The 21,325-nt window shown below is 41.3% G+C and overlaps 1 protein-coding gene across 1 annotated transcript in view; it reads right to left on the reverse strand.

The window, feature by feature from the left end:
• GPC3 (glypican 3) overlaps positions 1 to 21,325 on the reverse strand; it is a 439,276-nt gene that overhangs the window by 397,339 nt on the left and 20,612 nt on the right. Inside the window, exon 2 of the mRNA XM_082610706.1 lies at positions 9,454 to 9,615. Coding sequence (XP_082466832.1) covers positions 9,454 to 9,615 — 162 coding nt within the window. The remainder of the gene's footprint in view (positions 1 to 9,453; positions 9,616 to 21,325) is intronic.

Here is a 21,325-nt window from a genome sequence, read left to right on the forward strand (position 1 = left end):
AAAAAAAAAGAATATCCTGAAACAAAGTTTGCTCTATTACATTCCATCTCAATGGGCAAGCATTGATCCACTATCTATAGACTTTTTTTTTTTTTTGTGGTATGCGGGCCTCTCACTGTTGTGGCCTCTCCCGTTGTGGAGCACAGGCTCTGGATGCACAGGCTCAGCAGCCATGGCTCACGGGCCCAGCTGCTCCGTGGCATGTGGGATCTTCCTGGACCGGGGCACCAACCCACGTCCCCTGCATTGGCAGGCGGACTCTCAACCACTGCGCCACCAGGGAAGCCCTCTATAGACTTTTTTTAATGAATTTTTTTAATAGCTATCTCTTCTCTTATTTATTTATTTATTTTTCGCTGTGTTGGGTCTTCATTTCTGTGCGAGGGCTTTCTTTAGTTTTGGCAAGTGGGGGCCACTCTTCATCGCGGTGCTCAGGCCTCTCACTATCGCGGCCTCTCTTGCTGCGGAGCACAGGTTCCAGACGCTCAGGCTCAGTAGTTGTGGCTCACGGGCCTAGTTGCTCCGCGGCATGTGGGATCCTCCCAGACCAGGGCTCAAACCCATGCCCCCTGCATTAGCAGGCAGATTCTCAACCACTGTGCCACCAGGGAAGCCCCTCTATAGACTTTTAAGATCTTATATCTGAGTAGATTTCAAAACCTAGAAACAAATGCTGTAGGCAACAGCTTATAACTTTTCTGTCCATCTGGTCATAGTGGTATCAGTAGTTATTGCAGAGGAAGTGGAAGAGATAGTAACCTGTTTCTATTAATACTACTTATTTTAATTGTGTGTGTGTGTGTGTCTGTGTGTATTCACTGAAATATTTACTGAGTGTCTACTATCTCATTGGGAGACACAGGGTTGAGGTAGAATACGCATAAGCCCTACCCTCAGAGAGATCATTCTCTAGTAAAGGAGACCCACGTTAATCAAATAACCATCATATATCACTACCAACTTGATAAGTGCTAGAAAGAAAAAACACAGGATCCCAGGAGAGGGAATACTGTAGAACCTGGTCTAATCTGATAATTACATTTCGGTTAATCAGGTCCAGTACTAATGCTAAAGAACTTCAACCAAAGGAGGGAAGAATGATAAACATCCTGATTTCATCATTTTTGTTCTCCTTTCTCTCCTAATCAACTCAATGAAATCAGGGTCTGCCATTGCTAGTTAGATCTAGAGGCTATGTTAACTCATTCAGACCACTAGAGGACCATGCAGAAAACATATACTATTTAGTCTTAAACATACACATAGACACAGAGAAAGAATGAAAACACACACAAATGTTATTAGCAGTTTTCTCTGAATGACAAGATTATGAGTGGGTATATTAGAGCATTTCAATATTAATTAAATTATATTAAAGCATGAAAAGCATTTTTAAATGTATATGTACCAGATATGTGACATTCAGTACCACAAAGCAGATATTATATTTCATATACAATTATGCTTATAAATGTATGAGAGGGAATAACAAAAACAATGGCTACCATGCATTTGGTTCCTATAGAGCAGCACAGGCCTGAGTTCTTCAGTCCTCACTGGATTTAACCCTCTTTAATTCATGGCTCAGAGAGAAGTGAGTTGCCCTTGGTAACAAAGAGAGGAGGTGGTAGAGCTGGGACTTAGACTCCAGTCTGCCTGAAGGCAGAGCACATGCCCGTCTCACTATGCCCCTCTGCTTCTCACCTAGATTTTTTGTCCTTTCAAAAGGGATGACGGTAAGGCTAGCTAGGGAGTCCAGAAAGACTGGTATCTAGTAGGCAATTAATAATGTTTAAATTTTAATTTAAATTTAGAAAAAGATGTGCACTGATTTACCTAACTCCCTTACCGGCCCTTCTCTTTGATCAAAAGCTATGTCTGTCTGGAGAATTCATACAGGCAATCTCCTCCAAGAACCTCTACCCTCTAGTTGGAATTAATCTCTTCCAACCCCACAGGCATTTTGTTTTTTCACTTTGTCTCCTTTTTCTAAGAGGGCATTCAAACTGTGTAAGCTTTGAGCCTTAAAAAACCTGGATCCACCCCATTCCCTTAGAAACCTGCTAATATTTTTCTTACCGCATTTCCCATAGGATGCCTTGTACCCAAATTACTCACACATAAAAGTCTCAGTTTCTGAAATTTGAGCTACTTGAAGGTAGGCATGAGGTAGTTTTTATCTCTGAATCCCCTACAATACCTGCCTTCAGACGTGCTAGGTACTTGCTCAGCAAATGCTTTTAGTTAAATATAATAGAATGCCCCTGCAAGAAAGAAAGCTAGAGCTGGGGAGATTGTCTGTGACCATGAAACAAAATACACAGTGGCTATAAAACACATGGTGATTAAGGGCATAGGCCCTGGAGCTGTATGTCCTGGGTTCAATTCCTGTCTCTGCCATTTATCTATTGGCTGTGCAATTTTAGAAAACTTACTTAATCTAAGCCTCCACTTCCTCAGCAATAAAATGAGGCTAATAATAATACCAACTTCACTGGGTTGTTGTGAGGTCTAAATGAGATAATATAAGTAAAACACTTCAGAACAGGACATCTTTCATTCATCTCTCCCTGACTCAAATACATATTCAGTGAGGAAGGAGGTTTCTGATTCTCACCCCAAGCCTTCAACTTTCTCTTCTCCACACCAGCTCCACATCTTCTACCTAGGCCACCTAGACTCATTCAAACCCAGTCCAAGTGACTCCAGAGCCTGCCCTCTTAAACTTACACTCCACTGCTGGACTGGGAAGCAAAGGAGGAGACTAAAGGCATGAAACCCCATTCGGCCTTTGCAGGTAGTCTAGTTGTAAGCTGATGGAGCCTGGAACTAAAATCAGAGAAACAGAGCTAGAAGGCAACGGCATGTGATCAGTGAGACAACTGAGGCCCAGGGAGGGCAAAGGGGAACAGAAGGTAGGGAAAAGATGGGGGGAAGTATGAAAGAAGAAACAAGAGCTGGTGACTGACTGAAAGAGGAGACAGGGAAAAGCAGGAGTATGAGGGTGTGCCGCAGCCCCTGGAAGCATCTTACAGTCAATAGAAGGAGAGGTGTTTTTAATTTCTATGTTACCACTTCTAGCTTAGAGGAAAATTGTTTCTACCTCCACTCGATTGACAGGAGAATTCAAATCTCTCAAACATATGCTTCATTACTCAAATATCAGGTACTGCAATTCAGTGAGACAGAAAGAGGAGAAGGAACATATGTTTTCAGAAAGTAAACAAATCCCAGAGGGGGAGGGGTGGGGAATAATCACTCTGGGCAAAAAGTCGTATTTTTCCTGGAAGCTTCTAGAGGGCAGGGACAATGTCCTTTAATTTGCTGTGTTGGGCCCACTAGTGAGAAGGTGGGCCATGATAATGGCAGCTATAGGGGGGAGTTCAGAGCCCTACTGAACCAAGGGGCATGCACTGGGGTAAGGAGTTAATCTACATAATCTCCTCACCTCACTGTTGGCCCAAGAACACTCTGCACCCGCCATTTTTGTAGGCTCTTTTTATTAAACAGTTTTCGGTCTAATGACTGACTTCTAAATCAATAGAGGGCACAGGAAGGGTTTACAACTCTCCCCAGCCTCTGGCTCTGCTAAAGCCACAGAATTTTGAAACTGAATTAAATCCAGAAAGTTCTTAGTTTAAAACCAAAATAAGTTTAAACACCCAGTTTCCAGTTGTTTTTCCAACAGCACTAATAATTAAAGAATCACATTTTTTATAACTTTGTAACCAAAATATCTCTTTGAGTCAACTCCATAAAAGTACACTAATTAAAGCCAGCATCTTCTGGCCTCTGATGAGAAATTCACCCTTTTATAATGGGATTACTAGAGCTTTGCTGTACAGATGAGTGGTTTGATTAATAATTTACATTTTTGAGGATATATAACCTCACTCATGGTCATGGTCTGCGTTCCTAAAATTCTCCTATTCAGTTTAATGTCATTATATTTGGCCCTGGCAAATGAATTAAGTTCTGATTAGACATCAGTGTAATTATTCTCTCCCGTATACATTATTTTCAAAAAAGAAAGGGTTGTGACGGAATGGCTGGCAGTTTGAGCCGAGGAGTTCAGTGGGGCTCACAGCATGGGCAGGAGAACTGTCAGACTAGTCAAGAGAAAAAAGCGTGAAATGGAGAAAAATTGCTCAGTACTCACTTAAAATCCCCACTACATTATAAAAACTAAATTAACAAATGATTGAATCTCAAAAACATGTTTATCAACATTCAAGCAATTATTTAGTCACATATTAACAGTGAAGGAAAAGAGCTCTGCTTGAATAGTGTCCCTAAACAGTTATTTCAAGCAGAAATGACTGGAGAAATTGCTCTGAGCTGATGGAAAAGGGTGCTCTAACCAAGGGCAATTTTACTTAGGGGGAGTGGGAGAGACAGGAATCTGACAGAAAAAAAAGTAGAATAACTGCCAAGAGCAGATGGAAACAGAAAATAAGGGAGCAGAGAAAGAGAAGACGCACAGCAACACTGCTTCCTCCTCATTCATCTCCTCCACAGACAGCAGGTAGGAGAAAGCCTTCCAACGCTGGATGAGGATAGCGCTGTTCTTCCTCTCTGCCATGATACCGTGCACCAGAAAATGCAACGAAAAAATGGCCGGAACACAACAACGCCTTCGTGATCTAGCCTCTTGCTTGTGTGTAAAATATACCAGATAGGTATATTTGGAAGAGAAGCTTCAGGAAGCTGAAAAAAGGATTGCTCCTGGAAGTACTGACATTTCAAACAGCTCAGCTTCACATCTAACAATGCATAAAATAAACCCCTCTTTCAAAGGGTCCTTTGCCTAAGTGCTCTCTCACCTGTGCACTGGAGCTGCTTCAATGTCATCTACATGGGGCAAAAGTTGTTGAATTACATCATGAAGTCCAGCTTTGTCTAGGATTATGTCTGTAATGGTAATGCATCATTTACCTGGCCCCATGTGGGGTGAAGTGGTCCACAAAAATGAGCTGTCTAGATAATAATGCATGTATGTAGTGCTTTACAGTTTTCAAGACATTTTCACATACATTATTTCTGCTCCTGAGGAAAGCAGGACTGTAATTATTATCCCCATTTTGCAGATAAGAAAACTGAGGCTATTAGAGTCTAAGTAACCACCCAAAGTCATAAAGGCCATAAACAGAGAACTAGAGTTAGAACTTAGATTTTTCTGACTCCAAGTCCAGTGTTTCTTCCATTGCCTTTAAGCACCAAAAATATTTTTAGCCATTCAAAATGGAAATATTAAGGGAAAAACAGTGAACATAACTTGATCTTTCCTTATCAATTCACAGCCATCACTAGGAACATTAGTTGTTGGATCTATTACAACATAGGGGCTACTGAGACAGGTAGGGATATACCCCTCCATAAAATGCCCCCAACTGCCACATTCAGTGAGTTCTTGAGTCACTTTTAGGTCCTCCACTCTTACTGTCATTCGTTAGCTTCTCGCTGCTCATATGTACCTCCCTCTGGCAGTCTTTCAAAGCCCTTCTAGTTAACTGCTTATCTACTACTGGCTGGAAAACTAGAAAATCAAGCTTGTAAAGACTGTGCATAAATTCAGAATGGTAGTAGGCTCTGAGCAAGGACCCAGGAGCTCTCAGATGAGTCAACTACATAAAGCAGGAGCTCCACGTCATTCTAGGCGCACAGAGATGTTTTCTGCTTAACCATCATTTCTCCTCTCTGATAAAGAGAGTTCACGTTGTGAGAGAGACAACTTCCAGAAAAGCGAAGTGTTGCTGCATTCTGAAGAGTCTGTTCTCACTCAAAGTCAGTGGTACCCTGGCGAAGACTGGAATCCTCCAACGCACAGAAAAAACCCGGACATACCCCAAATATTTCCTGATGGTACAAGGTTGAAAGTTATAATGAAATTCTACAAGGAAAACAGAACTCAAGGCTTGAAAGTGCAGAGGTGGTGGAGATATGATGAAAAACTCAGAATTCTATCCCATTTTTCTTCTCAAGGACCACAAATCCTACAATTTCTTAATTTTGTTTTACCTCAAGCACACTAAGAACAGGAAAACCATGACACATGATGGCTTGGAAGAAGCTGTGGCATCAATGAGTTTCCTCATCGGTAAAATGGAGACAGTTACAGTATGAACCTCATAGGGCTGCTGGGACAATTAAATGAGATAATTATGTAAAAGTAAGCATCATATAGTAGGCACTTAATATAACTGTCACTATTATTATTATCATTATCATCATCATCATCATTATTAGGTAGGGGAGAAGAAAATCTACTTTCAGCCAAGTTTTTCAAAAAAGAATTAATTAAGCAGAAACAAAAAACGATTGTGCTGTCCCATTTTACTAAGCGCATCAAAGTAAATTAAGTTTAGGAAACGAGGCAATGCAAAGATTGAAAATAAAGAACAACTTTTTAAATGCTTCAATCATTATCAAGACAACATTAGCAATAGAGCAATCCAACCACTGTAGCAAAGGGCCCCAGGCTCATTTATGAGGGCAAAGGCTTCCTGCAAATGAAGACATAAACTCCAAATCGAGGCAGTAAGGATTGCTCATGGAACTGTGCACGTATTTGCAGAAAGCACTCACTGCTTAATACCCGCAATGTGAACTAGTGAAGGAACCCTAAAGAGATTGTGGATCTAGGCCAAGATCAAGATGAGCTATGTTCAATTTCATGTGGTGAAAACAGCTCACATCAAATTTCACAGGAGTGAAGTACTGGAGCAATTTTCTCAACAATTTGTTCTACCGGAATCTTGGGGAGGGGGTGTATTTTAGGGAAAAAGCAACTGTGTCTGCCAATTAAATTCTTTGGAGCACTAAGTAGTTATAAGAAAAAAGTGGATACTCTCTTTTTCTCAGCAATCAGTAATACATCATCTTGTAGCAGTCCCTGATTTTAGTCTTGTCTCTCCAGACAAGGAGACAATCCTACAGAAGGGATTTGGGGCAATGTCTCTACAAACATGGCATAATTGCCTTGAGGTCTAGGACCATGTTTTATTTTGTTCTTATGGGGTTTATTTTTTCTAAGAGTGAAGCAGGAAAAGAATAAGAAGAGAGAATGAAACAAGTTAAAGAATGAGTACATATGGTGACAAGGTAGAAGTCACCGGCAATGAGTTCAGACATTAGTTTTCTCCATGTTCCTTTGCCAGGGCTGTCCTTCTGCCTGTCCCCACAATTTGAGAAATAATATATGTATGTGTGTGTGTGTGTGTGTGTGTATGAGAGAGAGAGAGAACTAGTAGGTGCTGCCCCCCTACTCTCTACCCTCTGTTCACAAGACAAGCGTTCAGCTTCCATTCTATAGCAGCCATATCTGGAAGCTAATCCAATCAAAATCTTGTCAAAACTTCCTTTCTCTCCTAGTCTTCTGCTGTTCCAGAACTAGAAAACACAACATGCAAAATGCAGAACTGGACAGAGATGTGAATGCTGACATGCAAGGCCCTCAGATAGACAGCCACGTCAGCTACTCTTCACGCTAGAATACCAGCGTGATCACTCCACCACCCCCATCCAGCCAGGCAATGGCAAGATAACATCTGTGGGCTTGGTTATTCTGGGAATGAAACAAATCACAAATACTCCATTCTAGAAAAGCACCTCCACAGCCCATAGAGTAAGATTCAGCCCTCCACTTCAACTCGATCCTCATGTCACATCACTTCTCATCACCCTACTTTCAGCCAGTAGATCAGCTCCAAAATCAATCTAAGAAGTACATGAATGGTACATGTATTTTTAAAATGAGCTTAAATTATTCATTCTTTTGCCAAATTGTTAGTCTCAACAACCTCTTCACAAGAGTCTGACTGCATAAATAGGTTAACAAATACTTCAAGCTTCCGTATTATACTTCATATAATCAACCCAACATCCCGAGGCTTTGACCCAAGAAACTGTTGTGAATGTATGTTTTATTAGCTAATTTGAATAATTTTCTCAGCTAATTCTAAGTATTTCATTATAATATGCAAAATAAGCTATAATCAACCCACCTTACAATTCAAACAGGTTAATTCTTAGAAAGGTGCCATAAATCTAAAGATTTCGAATGTCAAGTAGTAAGAAGTGTTATTTTTCTATCTGACCCCAATTCTCTCCTTGTGGGACAAGAAAAAGGCAGCTGATTCCATCTGCTTAAGGAAGGATAGAAGAAAGCCCCAATATCCATAATTAACTTTCTTTCACAGGACGTGGCATAATGAGGTAGTTAAAAGCATATACTCTGAGGGCCAGGCCAACTGGGTTGAAATCCTACTTTCCCCATTTATTAGTTGTGTGACCTGCGGCAAGTTACTTAACCATTCTGTGCCTTGAGTTTTCATCCATAAAATGGGGAACCTAATAATACTACTTACTTCATAGGGTTTATTGTGAGGATCAAATGAATTAATATATGTAAAACACTTAAAAGAGTACCTAGCACATAATGCTATATAAGTGTTTGCTCTCATCACTACCATCATCCTCCTAGCTGGGTCTCTGAATCAAGGGAGATACTCCCCATCCAGCCATGACAGTCCTACAAGTTAATAAGGAGAAATGTAATTTCCTACCCATTCTGGCAACACCACAACAGCTATCTTTTACAGTCATACACAGGTGTAGTAAGAACTGAGACTCAGAAAAAGAGAAAGGATAAGCACTCACACAAATGAGAAAATGTTGGGCCATTAAGCCAGTTTTTCCCACTTAAATGGAAATAGTCCCAGTGGTCAGAAAGAGTTTGTGCATGTTCCACAAATATCCAACTAACTCCTGGAAAAAAATGGTATTTAAGTAAACATTTTTGTTTTTTAAACAAGTTTTATGGGCTAGTGGAGGGAAAGTACCATTTATTCCTTCTTCAGAGATTTCATCCTTTACATACAGGTAAACAGAATGTCCTTAGACAATGATTTCTGACAATACCCACCTTTCCAAAGATTGTAATGCAGCTTCTCTAAAAACCATGTTTTTCCTTAACCAGAATCTCTCACTGGGAGGTTTGTTTGGTTTTTTTTTAATTTTAATTTTTATTTATATTTTGGATGTGTTCGGTCTTCATTGCTGCATGCAGGCTTTCTCTAGTTGTGGCGAGCTGGGGCTACTCTTCGTTGCCGTGCGTGGGCTTCTCATGGCAGTGGCTTCTCTTGTTGCAGAGCACAGGCTCTAGGCACGCGGGCTCAGTAGTTGTGGCTTGCGGGCTCAGTAGCTGTGGTGTACGGGCTTAGTTGCTCCACAGCATGTGGAATCTTCCTGGACCAGGGATCGAACCCGTGTCCCCTGCATTGGCAGGCGGATTCTCAACCACTGCACCACCAGGGAAGTCCCTCACTGGGAGGTTTTTATAACAAGTATTAATGTTGGAATGGTAATTTATAAATCATACTTAGCATTTGAAAGCCCAGTGCCCAAATAATGATGCCATTGAGCAGCACATCTCAAATGATCCCCAGAACTCACCTTGGAAAACTGCAGCATTCTGAATAATTAAGAACTTGAGCTCCATACTTGCAGACTGAAGCAGTTGTTCCATGTTCAATCGTGCTGTTAGTTGGTATTTTTCTTCCATCTTTCTTGAGCAGCATGTTGGGCCCTTGGGGAGACATACTTGCAAATCTGATCCTGAAACAAACAAGTTTTTCATGTTTCAGTAAGCACAGTGTCTCTCTCTCTCACACACACACACACACATATACAGGAGGCAAACAAGGCAAAACAATGCATTTCTTTTAAAATACAGTAAAATCTTGATTATCCAAAATCAGCGTTTACCTTAACTAATCCCTGCTTTCTCCCAATTATCTTTATGACTGATTCTTTTTGAATAACCGTAAGAATTAATTGCCTAGGTTTGACTCATAAATGCTGTATAAACTAATTTATAGCACAAAGTATACATCACTGAACACCAATATTTAATTTGTCTGTTAAAAGACTAATCTTCACTCCTACAATTTCTTTTTCTTGATTATAATTTATGAATGAAAACACAACCAAGAAGCCACTTTCAAACTTCCAGTTATGATTTCCCAATGAAATGTATGTCTGGCCAATCCAATGTCACTAACATTAACATTCAATCACCAAAATCCCTCACAACTCTTAACAATTCTAGCTGTAGCACAAATGCCAACCTCCTGTTCCTCTGAATTCCTGAGCTCCCTTATGATGCAGAATGCTTTTTTATTTCTGTATCTCGATAAAGGTCTGCCAAATGAATAATCTTCTTGATTATTCCAAAGTTAGGGAATCCGAACCTCTTCTCAGTCCTCAACCAATGTGACCCTTTGCAGTCCTCACAGTTAACCAATCCCTCCTTAAAACACTCCCCCCACCCTGCTTTAGTGAACCTACCCAGTTCACTAAACCTATCCACACACACCCCATACACCCCCCACAACTGCTATGGCTTATATATATATATATATTTTTTTTTTTTTAATATTTATTTATTTTATTTATTTATTTTGGCTGCGCTGGGTCTTCACTGCTGCACACAGGATCTTTTAGTTGTGGCATGCAGACCCTTAGTTGTGGCATGCAGGTGGGATCTAGTTCCCTGACCAGGGATAGAACCCAGGCCCCCTGCATTGGGAGTGCGGAGTCTTACCCGCTGGACCACCAGGGAAGTCCCACTATGGCTATTCTTATCTATCTTTTCTTACTTCCTCTTCGTCTGTTGTTGTTGACCCTCTTTCTCATTCTACATCTCTGCCCAACCCCAATGATCTTACCTAACCCCTGTAATTGCTGAACTCTCTAATCCTGCCTTCACCTTTCTTCTGAGCTCCAAAATCCCACATTTTCAACTACTCTGTGGGAATCTCAAATTCAGCAGACCCCAAACTGAACTCAATATATCCCATATAAACACACACAAAGTTACGTCTCCTGTATTCTATACCTCAGTTAATGATTATCGTCCACCAAGTTTTCCCATAATAAAAACCCTTTCTGTTGTTTTCAGCTCTTCGCTGGTGACTCAACACACTTCTGTATCCATGGAAGTCATCAGCATATAAAAGAAAATTGAAGCCATGGGAGTAGGTGAGAGTCATTCAACAAATATTTTATTGGGTATCCACTATGTGACAAGCACTGTGGATACAGCAGTCTGTGAAGTCCCTGCCCTCGTGGAGCTTATATTCTTGGAGACAACAAACTACATATGTAAGGTCAAGCAGTGATAAGTCCTACAGAGAAAATAAAACTAAGTAAGGAAGGGAAAACAAACTGTGGTATATACACACAATGGAATACTACTCAGCCATACAAAGAAATAAACTATTGATACATGCCACCACATGGATGAACCCCGAAAACATTATGCTCAGTGAAAGAAACCAAATTTTAAAAATTACATACTGTATGGTTCCATCTAGAAAGTGAAAATTAATCTATGGTGACAGAAAGCAGTTCAGCGGTTGTTGGCGGAGATGAAGACGTTCAGCAGGTGAGAGTGAGGAAATTTGGGGGAGTGATAGATATGTTCATTATTTTGATTGTGATGATTGTTTCATGGCTGTAAATATATGTCAAATTTATCAAACTGTACCCTTAAAATATGTATAGCTTATGGTATGTCAATTATACCTCAATATAGCTGCTGTTTTTTAATGTTTAAAAGACAAAGGTAGATAGGGAATGTGGTGATTGCAGGGACGCTTCTATTTATGTAGGGTAATCAGGGATGGCTTCTTTCAGAAGGTGACATTTGAGGAGAAATGAGGGAAACAACGGAGAGTCCCAAGATTTTATATCCTCTACTAATACTAGCAAATATTAGGGCTCAGTACATATTTAAGTCCAATCTCCTTCTTCTTCTGTAACTCCTGTTTTACTCAAACTTTCCCTTCAATAGCATTTGTTGAGCTCTTCTGTGGTGGCCATGAAAATGTGCATCTCAGACCTCCTACCGCAGGGAGTATAACTGACGAACGGTCCCAGCTGCTGTGCTCTAAATTCAACACCATGTTGTGCCCAGGCCACAATCCCTAGGGGCTGCTCCCAGCCAATGACTGAGCATGGCAAAGATGCCAAGTCCTGTGAGACACAGGACTTTGCTGACAGGCATTTTGGCTTGAGGACTCCCCACTGACCTTGACAAAACTTTCTTAAAACTGTACTGCAGTTTACATTCTCTCTACTCAACCTTCCTTCCTTCCCTCCCTCCTCCACAGGGGTCAGACCTACACCACAGTCGAATGGCTCATTTCCTTCCCAAGTGTTTTCCCCAAGAAACTTCTTGCACATCTAGTGCTATATTGGCATCTGCTTCTCAGAGGACCCAGAGTCTAACATAGCTTCTGTGTGCCAAGCACTGTGCTACATGGTAGAGGTACAGCTTTCAACAAGAGAGACGTGGTCCTTACCCCAAGGAGCACACTGTCTAGAGGGGTTAACAGAGATGAATACCTAGTGCATATAACTGGGTGCGATAAAGCGACGTAGTTAGCTAGGATGACAAAACATGTATATGGGATATCCCCCCAAGGGGGGACACCCCCAAAGTTCCATAAAGTCCTTGGCAAAGTAAGCTTTCATAATAAACATCAAATCTTACTGAAGTGAGGCTAGAAAGAATATTCAGACGTTTTAGCTTTTCAGTGACTGAGGTGTTATTTTTTTTTTTTTTAAAGGTGGGGGGGGGCTTCCCTGGTGGCGCAGTGGTTGAGAGTCCGCCTGCCGATGCAGGGGACACGGGTTCGTGCCCCGGTCCGGGAAGATCCCACATGCCACGGAGCGGCTGGGCCCGTGAGCCATGGCCACTGAACCTGCGCATCCGGAGCCTGTGCTCCACAGCGAGAGAGGCCACAACAGTGAGAGGCCCACATACAGCAAAAAAAAAAAAAAAAAAAAAAAAAAAAAAGGTGCGGGGAACTAGTTAGCCCTAAGTTACCAGAAAATTTACTTTTGTTACAATCTCTGATTTCCCTAGGAATTCCAGTTATCATGGTCCTAACGTATGTGTCCAAGTTTTCTAAATTTAGGAATGAAATTCATCAAGTTCAACCTCACAGTATTGACTCCAAGCTCTCCACTTCCTCCTCCTCAAGGGAGCTGCTGACAAAAGTAGTAAAGGAGAGCATGGATAATGCGTATCACCAAACCTAACCCAGTACTGCGGTTTATAGTACTGGATGGAAAGGTGACGTTTAATGCGTCAAAATACAATTTGCGGTCTGGAGACGCAGAGTTCAGATTTATCTCCTATAAATGTCAATCTCATATACAAGCCTTAAACCGATTTTAAATAGGGTCTAAGCTCAAAGGCTTTATGATTATCTTCAGAAAAAGAAAAAAAAACAGAGCTAGTTCTAGCTCACTGTGTTCTTTCTACATGAGGTTACAAAATGTAATGCCATTCTAGAAGTAGAAACTGATTCAGTTTATTGGACCAAGTAGGGAAAGAGTCCCCTTGGGGACAAGTGGCTAATCTAGATTTATTTAAACAAGGGTAGTTGGGACACATGTGTAGATATGAAAAGTCCTATATAGCAGGTACTTTCCAAACACCAATTTATTTTCTTAGTAAACTGATGCCTAAATAGTGTGTGGTTTAAAATACCTGTATTTGCATACATTCATAAAATTAAGCGTTATAGATAAAATTCTTTGTGTTGCTAAATTTCCATTGGTGATGATTTCCTGTTTTCAAGAATGGTAGGGTTTATTTGGCAGGGTGGCTGTTAGTACTGTTCTAACTCCCAGCAGCTCTAGCTAGTAGGAGTTATAATAGGGCTCAGATCTTTTCTTTGTGAAGTGCTGTGAGTTACTTACATCTTAGAAGGTAACAAACTGCCACTCAATGTACCAACAGAAGCCCAGGAATGACTCTTTAAATGACCACGACGCCAGTTTGGTTTGCCTTAATATGATAATTCATGAAGTAACTTAGAGCATGCATAGGGGTACCCCTTCCCTGAGTTGGTCAAGTCTCATCATTGTATAAACTCCTACTACCTCAGGAATTCGGTTAGCCAAAATCTTTAAAGGACTAAAACCTCAAATGAGAACTTATGGGAAAACATGTCAGATGTCATGAAGAAAGGTACGTGTTATATCCAAATATAAGAAATGTATATATAGCAATATTTATCCTCCCACCAACTTATCACAGCCTGGTTAATCAATAAACCAGTATAATTGATCTGGGGGCTAAGAGTTAGCTATAGATTTGAGGACATAAAACACCTATAAACTGATAAGAATTCACGATTTCCAAACCAGGAAGGAGAGAACTAAATGCCAAAGGGAAAAACATTTTGTTTTAAGTAAATTTCATATAACTCACAGGCCAGCTTAAAATAAGCCTCAGTACATGATAGCGTAAGGAACGAAGTGGGCCAGGAGAGCTAGACACACCTATATGAAATGACAAAAATGAAATATAACCATTTTAATGCATGAACATGCCCATGAAAGAAACAAGACAGAAAGAACACACAAAACAGAAAGAAATAGAGAAGGAATTTAGAGGGGAATCCTCATCAACAAAACAAAGAATTACTCTGGGAACCAAATCCCAAGTGGGATGAATAAAAAGTAGAACCGAGGGCAAATGACTAAGGAGGTATACTGAGAACTGGTACATACTTGTGTGAATAAAAGCAGAAAGGCCAATTCAAGAAATAAGATGTAACTTACAAAAGACATAGTAAGCAGCAAAGCATTCTTTAAGTATGTCAGGAACAAAAGAAGGTTAAGGGAAAATAGCTCCTTTATTAGATGGGAAGGAAAAGTAATCACGGACCACACTCGTCAAAGAGGTGCTCACATTTTTTTTTTTTTGTAAAAATGGAATTCAGCTGGGAAATGGGAATAGAGACAAGCACTATAGCCTGGGATGGAGATAAGGAGAAGACTTAGCAATTGACTATTCGAATGAGTCAGAAAGGTTCAACTCTTTAGGGCTTAGTAAGTTGCATTCCCAGATGCTAAAAAAAAAATTAACTGAAGTCATTACAGGGCTGCTAGTTCCCATTTATTCTGGAGGATTACAAAGTACCTTCATACTATAATCTCCTCTCCTAGGTTTTTAGTTCCTGGAGAGCAGAGAATGACTCCCATCTCCTCTGGGAGGCCCCGGCGATCTCAGCCAGCCCTGTGCATGTAGTGGTGCATTAATGAGGGCTGCAGACTGAGAACACAGAAAGAACACTTTCTGTCTGTCTGATCTAAAAAGGAGGAGTGGAGACAGATGACCCTGAAAATGTTACATCTGTATGCTTTGATCTTGGAAAAATATATTAAAATACCACAAAAATCAATTTCCAAACATCTTGAAGATTCACAAACAGATGTTTCGCTTGAAGAAACTATAAAGTGCTTTATTTCTAGTTATTTTGAGACAATGTCTTGCTTGCACAGTGGGCCCAGTTCTGGGTCTTACAACTGAGAAGAGACATTTGAGTTATGGAAGCTTTTCTCTGGAGGATTATTCCCATGTGTATCCAAGCTGGGCACCCTTACCAGTTGCTTTCCCTTCCAGAGGCTAAATCACAGGTGGTCCACCGAAAGCTCCCTCCTGATGTGTACTCTTGTGTAAGGGGATCTCTTAGGTTTGGCTACCTGTGTCCTTGCCTGCTTGACCTATAACACAGACTCTCTCCTTTGGGCCTAGTTCTTAGTCTTTTTGGCTCCATTCAAGGACTTGACATTTTAGACTGCTTCTGGTTACCCTTAGCCGCCTCCACCAGGACTGGGACTTCAGTTCCTCTCTGCCATGCCAGTCACAGGTGCACCACACTCACTTGGAGACCCCATTCCAGGCCTGAGCTCTGTCCCTAATTGGAAGAGGACAGTGAACACTATATATGAGGCTGTTTAATTGTATCTGTTCTATTGGATTTTATTCCAAGTCAGTAAGTACTAACGGCCTGGAGGCCAGCATCATGGTAGGCAAAACACTTATGGTCCCTCTGGTCAAGTAGCTTACAATTTAGTCCTAGCCCCACCACTTACTAGCTTGCAACCAAGGGTAGATTATTTAACCTCTACAGGCCTTTTCGTCCCTATTATCAATACCACTTACCTTGCAGAGTTGTTGCAAGGACTGAGTGAGATTATGCATGTAAAGCTCTTAGCCTACTTGGTACAAGGTAAATATTCAATATATGTTAAGTAAAATTAAAATAAACAAAAAACAAATTCATGCTAAGAGACCAGACTTTCACACACAAAAATAACTAGAGAACAGTAAAAGCTGATATATGGTTAGGTGACAAAATATGCAGTATATTTTCTGAGGTGACAGAAATAGTCTATATTTTAATTGGGGTGGTAGTTACATGGGTATATAAAGTTGTCAAAACTCAGTAAATTCTTCACTCAAAATGAGTGTACTTTATTATGTATAAATTATATTTCAATAAAGTGGAATTTTCAAATATGTAATATAGACAACATTTGCTGGATAAGTAAATGCTCACCAGAGGCTCTAGGGGTCAAAGAAGACTTCCAGGAGGAGGCAGGGCTTGAGCTACACGGTAAAAGATGAGAAGGCCAATGGGTGAAATGCATTTGGCACCTGTGGAATAGTGGGGCAAAAATAACCTGCCTAGAGAGAAGCTAGAATCTGGGGTATAGCTAGCTTATCAGGCAAGATGGGCCAGAGTCTGAAGGGCCTTGAATGCAGACAAAAGACTATGGGCTTGACTCCATGGACAATAAAGAACCACTGTTGAGTCTCAAGCAGAGGCATGATATGATGAAGGGTGCTGTTTAGGAAGATTAGTCTTACAGCTTGAAATTGGGAAATGAGCTAAATAACCCCTCAAGGTCACTTCCAGCCCTCCGATTCTCCAATTACCTTTATTATGTTCTATATGTTGGTTATTTTACTACACTGCAATTTTAGCTAATGACTATAAATTGTCAAAAATCACATTTAAAGGCACGCTAAAGAACAGAAGAAGTATTAATGTAGACCTTGATCCTTATACTTTTCTAAAAGCAGATAGAACATATTCAAACAGCAACAGAAGAGACTAAATCGTCAGGGCTCAGTAACAATGAAAACTGAAATATTTTCCCTATATATACGCGTGTGTGTGTGTGTGTGTGTGTGTGTGTGTGTATGATGATTTCACACATTTTATTGCCAAGGTCTGCTTTATGAATGGCAGATTTTTTTTGCTAACAAACCTATGCTGTGCTAAAAATAATAATGTAATATTATCATTAAAGTAATACTAAACAAAGGAATGAATGATATCCAAAACTGGTTTGCTTCATGACTTATAGGGAAAATAATAGATGCCTATTAGAATTATCCAAAGGATTAAGTGCAGGTTGCTCTACAAATGAACGAAAAAATAACATATCAACCATTTCTAAAAGGTTTTTTTTTTTAACAGAGGACAAGCCAATTTGCCATCCAGAAATATTAACTAATTTCCTTAGCATATAACAGTGACTTGCTATTAGAACGGTGCCTTTTCCCCTAATTAATCATTATCTAAATCAAATCTTACATGCTCATTAATTTCTTACTAATCAAGATAGGAATACAGATGAAAGAAATGGTTGCATTTGAAACCAGTGGGGAAAGTGAGGATTGCTGGTGGAAGAAATCGTCTTAGGGAACCCAGATGAAGGTTATCCTTCTGTTATTTAGCCTGAAAGAACATGACCTTGCAGAGGGCACACCTGGGTATCACGAGCTCAGACTTTAAATCAAAGATCATGCCTGGGGCCGTGACAGACTCTGCCTCTGTAAAAGGCAGGCCAAAATGTCGCTACCACACTGGAGTACTGGGAGTTTAAAGCAACCCTGGAGATAAGCCTGAGAACTAAAGAACGAATTACCTTTATCTCTACTGCCAACTGTCAATTAACTGCATATCATTTCATGCCCAGTAAAGGTTGAATCCCTAGATCACTACACTCTCCCACAAAGAGGTTCTTTCTGGACCACATTCCCAAGCAGCAGTCAAACATGTGCTCTGGGAACACAAATTCACTGATTACATTCAGCCTGCCAAAGTGGTGAACAATTCATTCATACAACATTTACAGAATGCCTACTTTGTGCTAGGGTCTCTGCCCAACCCAAGGAATACAGTAATGAACAGGACACAGTCCCTGCCCTGGGGTTCACAGATTGGTCCAGGAAATGGACTCCCAAACTATCAATAACTAGAAATTTCTAGGTCACTCTGGACACCTCATTCACCCTCATCCCCTATAGCCAACTGTCACTAAATCCTACTGGTTATGCTTTTTAAATATCCCTCATCATTCATCTCCTTTCCATCCTTGCCTCATCACCTCACCTCTTTTCACTTGGAAAACTATTACAGCCTCTAAACTGGCCTTCCTGCCTCTACCCTCTCTTCCACCCAAGCCGGAGAGAAACGTTGCTAAAGTACATATCTGATCACATCGTTCTCCTTCTTAAAAACGGAGCAGAGCTTCCCTGGTGGCGCAGTGGTTGAGAGTCCGCCTGCCGATGCAGGGGACGCAGGTTCATGCCCCGGTCCAGGAAGATCCCACGTGCCACGGAGCGGCTGGGCCCGTGAGCCATGGCCGCTGAGCCTGCGCGTCCGGAGCCTGTGCTCCGCAACAGGAGAGGCCACAACAGTGAGAGGCCCGCGTACCGCAAAAAAAAAAAAAAAAAAAGAGCAAAGACACAGGCGTGTGAAAGTGGGTGGCATATACAGGCTTTGCCAAGGAACCTGGTAAGGCTAGAGGGAAAAGTGAGCTGGTGGAAAGTGGCTGGGGCCGTATAAGGAGGAGTATGTGAGCCCCGCCACCAGATGATTCCTAGTTACCTTTGGCTATTTTCTGTTTGTTGTCTTTTTACATTTTTTTCCAGCTTTCCTGAGGTATAATTGACTCTGAGTTATTTTTGGATTGGATTCTCACAGGAGAGAGTGTTCGCGGGGGCAGAGATGCACTCCACAAGCTTTCTGTCCTTTGAATTCCCATAGCACTCCGCATCCTTTATAAAGACACTTCTCACACTCTCTAACTTGCATCATGGTTACATTTGCATGCCTTATCTTCACTACATTTAAGTTCCTTCAGGGAAAGACCCTTGACTGACTTATCTTTGTATCTCAAGGGGCTCGCTGATGGTTTTGGCTTGATGCCCTCCCCTTTGACTTGGAAACAATGCCAGAACTTCAAGAGAGTTCAGTTTTAAGGGAACCAGGTCAGATTAATTGATGCTAATAGAGCAACTCATAGAAGAACAGTATTCCAGGAAAAATAAAGAATCCTCAGAGCCCAAAATGGAGCTCTCTCTCACCTCCTCTTCTCCCTTCGTCTCTTCCCTCCACCCCGTCCCCCCCACACACATTATTTAGACAGGGTAAAAACCCTAATAAAAACAAAATTGGGTTGGAGGATATGCCAGTTGGGATAAAGAATCTTTTATCTATCTATCTATCTATCTATTTATGGCTGCATTGGGTCTTTGCTGCTGCAGGCGGGCTTTCTCTAGTTGCGGCGAGCGGGAGCTACTCTTCGTTGCAGTGTGCGGGCTTCTCATGGCAGTGGCCTCTCATGTTGCGGAGCACAGGCTATAGGCGTGCAGCCTTCAGGAGTTGTGGCACGCGGGCTCAGGAGTTGTGGCTCGCGGGCTCTAGAGCACAGGCTCAGTAGTTGTGGCGCACAGGATTAGTTGCTCCACGGCATTTGGGATCTTCCCGGACCAGGGCTCGAACCCGTGTCCCCTGCATTGGCAGGCAGATTCTTAACCACTGTGCCACCAGGGAAGTTCCGGGCTAAAGAATCTTTTAGAATTCTGCCAGAGGGACTAAACCAAGGCAATTTTCCTGTCTCTCCCTAGTCACTCTTTCACTAATTGTTATTCTACTCAGATAAGTAGCGGAGATCCCATCTTTTAGGAGATGTATAATTTTTATTTTTCAGATACAATATTCAAATACGCAGACCTGAAGCATAGCTGAGAATTTCAACACCCTAGGCCCAATCTAAGTGCTAGGCCATTTCCCCTGTGTATGAAATCACATCGTGGGTGGGGGGAAAGAACCCTTCCCTACCAAGACTAAAGTGTTATTATCTGTTCTGCTACCAAATCAGCTGTGTGACTCAACCAAATACCTTTTCAGATCTGGGCCTGACTAGATGACCGTGCAGACAATTTCAGATCGAGAGTCTGCTTCCAACTATAGGTCAATCAATAGTCACTAAGCCCATTCTAGACTAGGCATTGCGAGGACACAAAAGAAGCAAAGGACCTGCCTCTGCCCTTCTAAGAAGGCTCTGTCAATAGCACTTGACAATAGCTATACATGAACATGGATATGAGGCCAAGGCAAAGACCAACAACTCAGCCTTTTCAGTGCTTCACCCCATGTAATAACCACATTCCCTTTTATATACCCCTTTGTCTCCAGAGGCCAACTAATGTCAGATAGCTTCCTGATGGATGGCACGCAATAGCAAAGGGAAGGACACTGGAATCAGACCAGGTTGTGAATCCCAGCTTCACCACGTAACAGCTGTGTGATCTTAGGCAAGTTACTGAATCTCTGAGCCTCAGCTTCCTTATCTATAAAATGGGAACAATAACACCTACCTCTCAAGGTGGTTGTGAGAATTAAACTCTTATTTAATGTTTCCCAAACACGTGCCTTCATTTCCTGCTTCCCTCTTTTGTTCATGCTATTTCTGTCCCAGGAGTGCTCTTCCCCTAGCTTCAGCTATTAAAACCTTCTCATCCATAAGGTCTCTCTCAACTGTCTCTTTCATAATGTTTGTCTCTCCTCCCCCAGGTACCCTCTCCACCAAATAAACCCCGGGAGCTGTCAACTCTGTGATTTTTCAGCACACTTTGTACTTCTAATACTGCATTTTGCAATCTAGCTTTTATAGATATTGTTATACTTTTATTACCCCTACCATTAAATTGTAAGTTTCTGTAGGCAGGAACAATATCTTGGCCATCTTTGTATTTCCTGACATGGCATAGTACCCGGAATATAGTAGACACTCAATTAATGCTCGTTGAATGGATGAACAAATACTCAACAGTTAGACCCTGCTTCCTATAGATAGTAAGCTCCTTATGTCTTGAGGCATTCAAGCATAATTTGGGTAGCAATGTCAGAGATACCACAAAAGGGACTCCTGCACTATGTAGCATTCTGTGCCTGGTGACCTCCAACGTTCCTTTCTCTCTGCGTTTCCATGAAGACCACACTCTAACTCACTAATCTCTTTACATGCCAAGACTGTCACTGCCACAAATGTTAGAACTGGTCCTTTTGTCATAAGCAAGTGTGACAGTATTTCTTCAGAGAATGTCTCATCTGTGACAACTATATATTTACCGTTCTGCATGCAAGTTGTACCTAAAACT

The sequence above is a fragment of the Mesoplodon mirus genome (genome assembly GCF_964341445.2).
Source record: "Mesoplodon mirus genome assembly, chromosome: X".
Lineage (NCBI taxonomy): Eukaryota > Metazoa > Chordata > Mammalia > Artiodactyla > Ziphiidae > Mesoplodon > Mesoplodon mirus.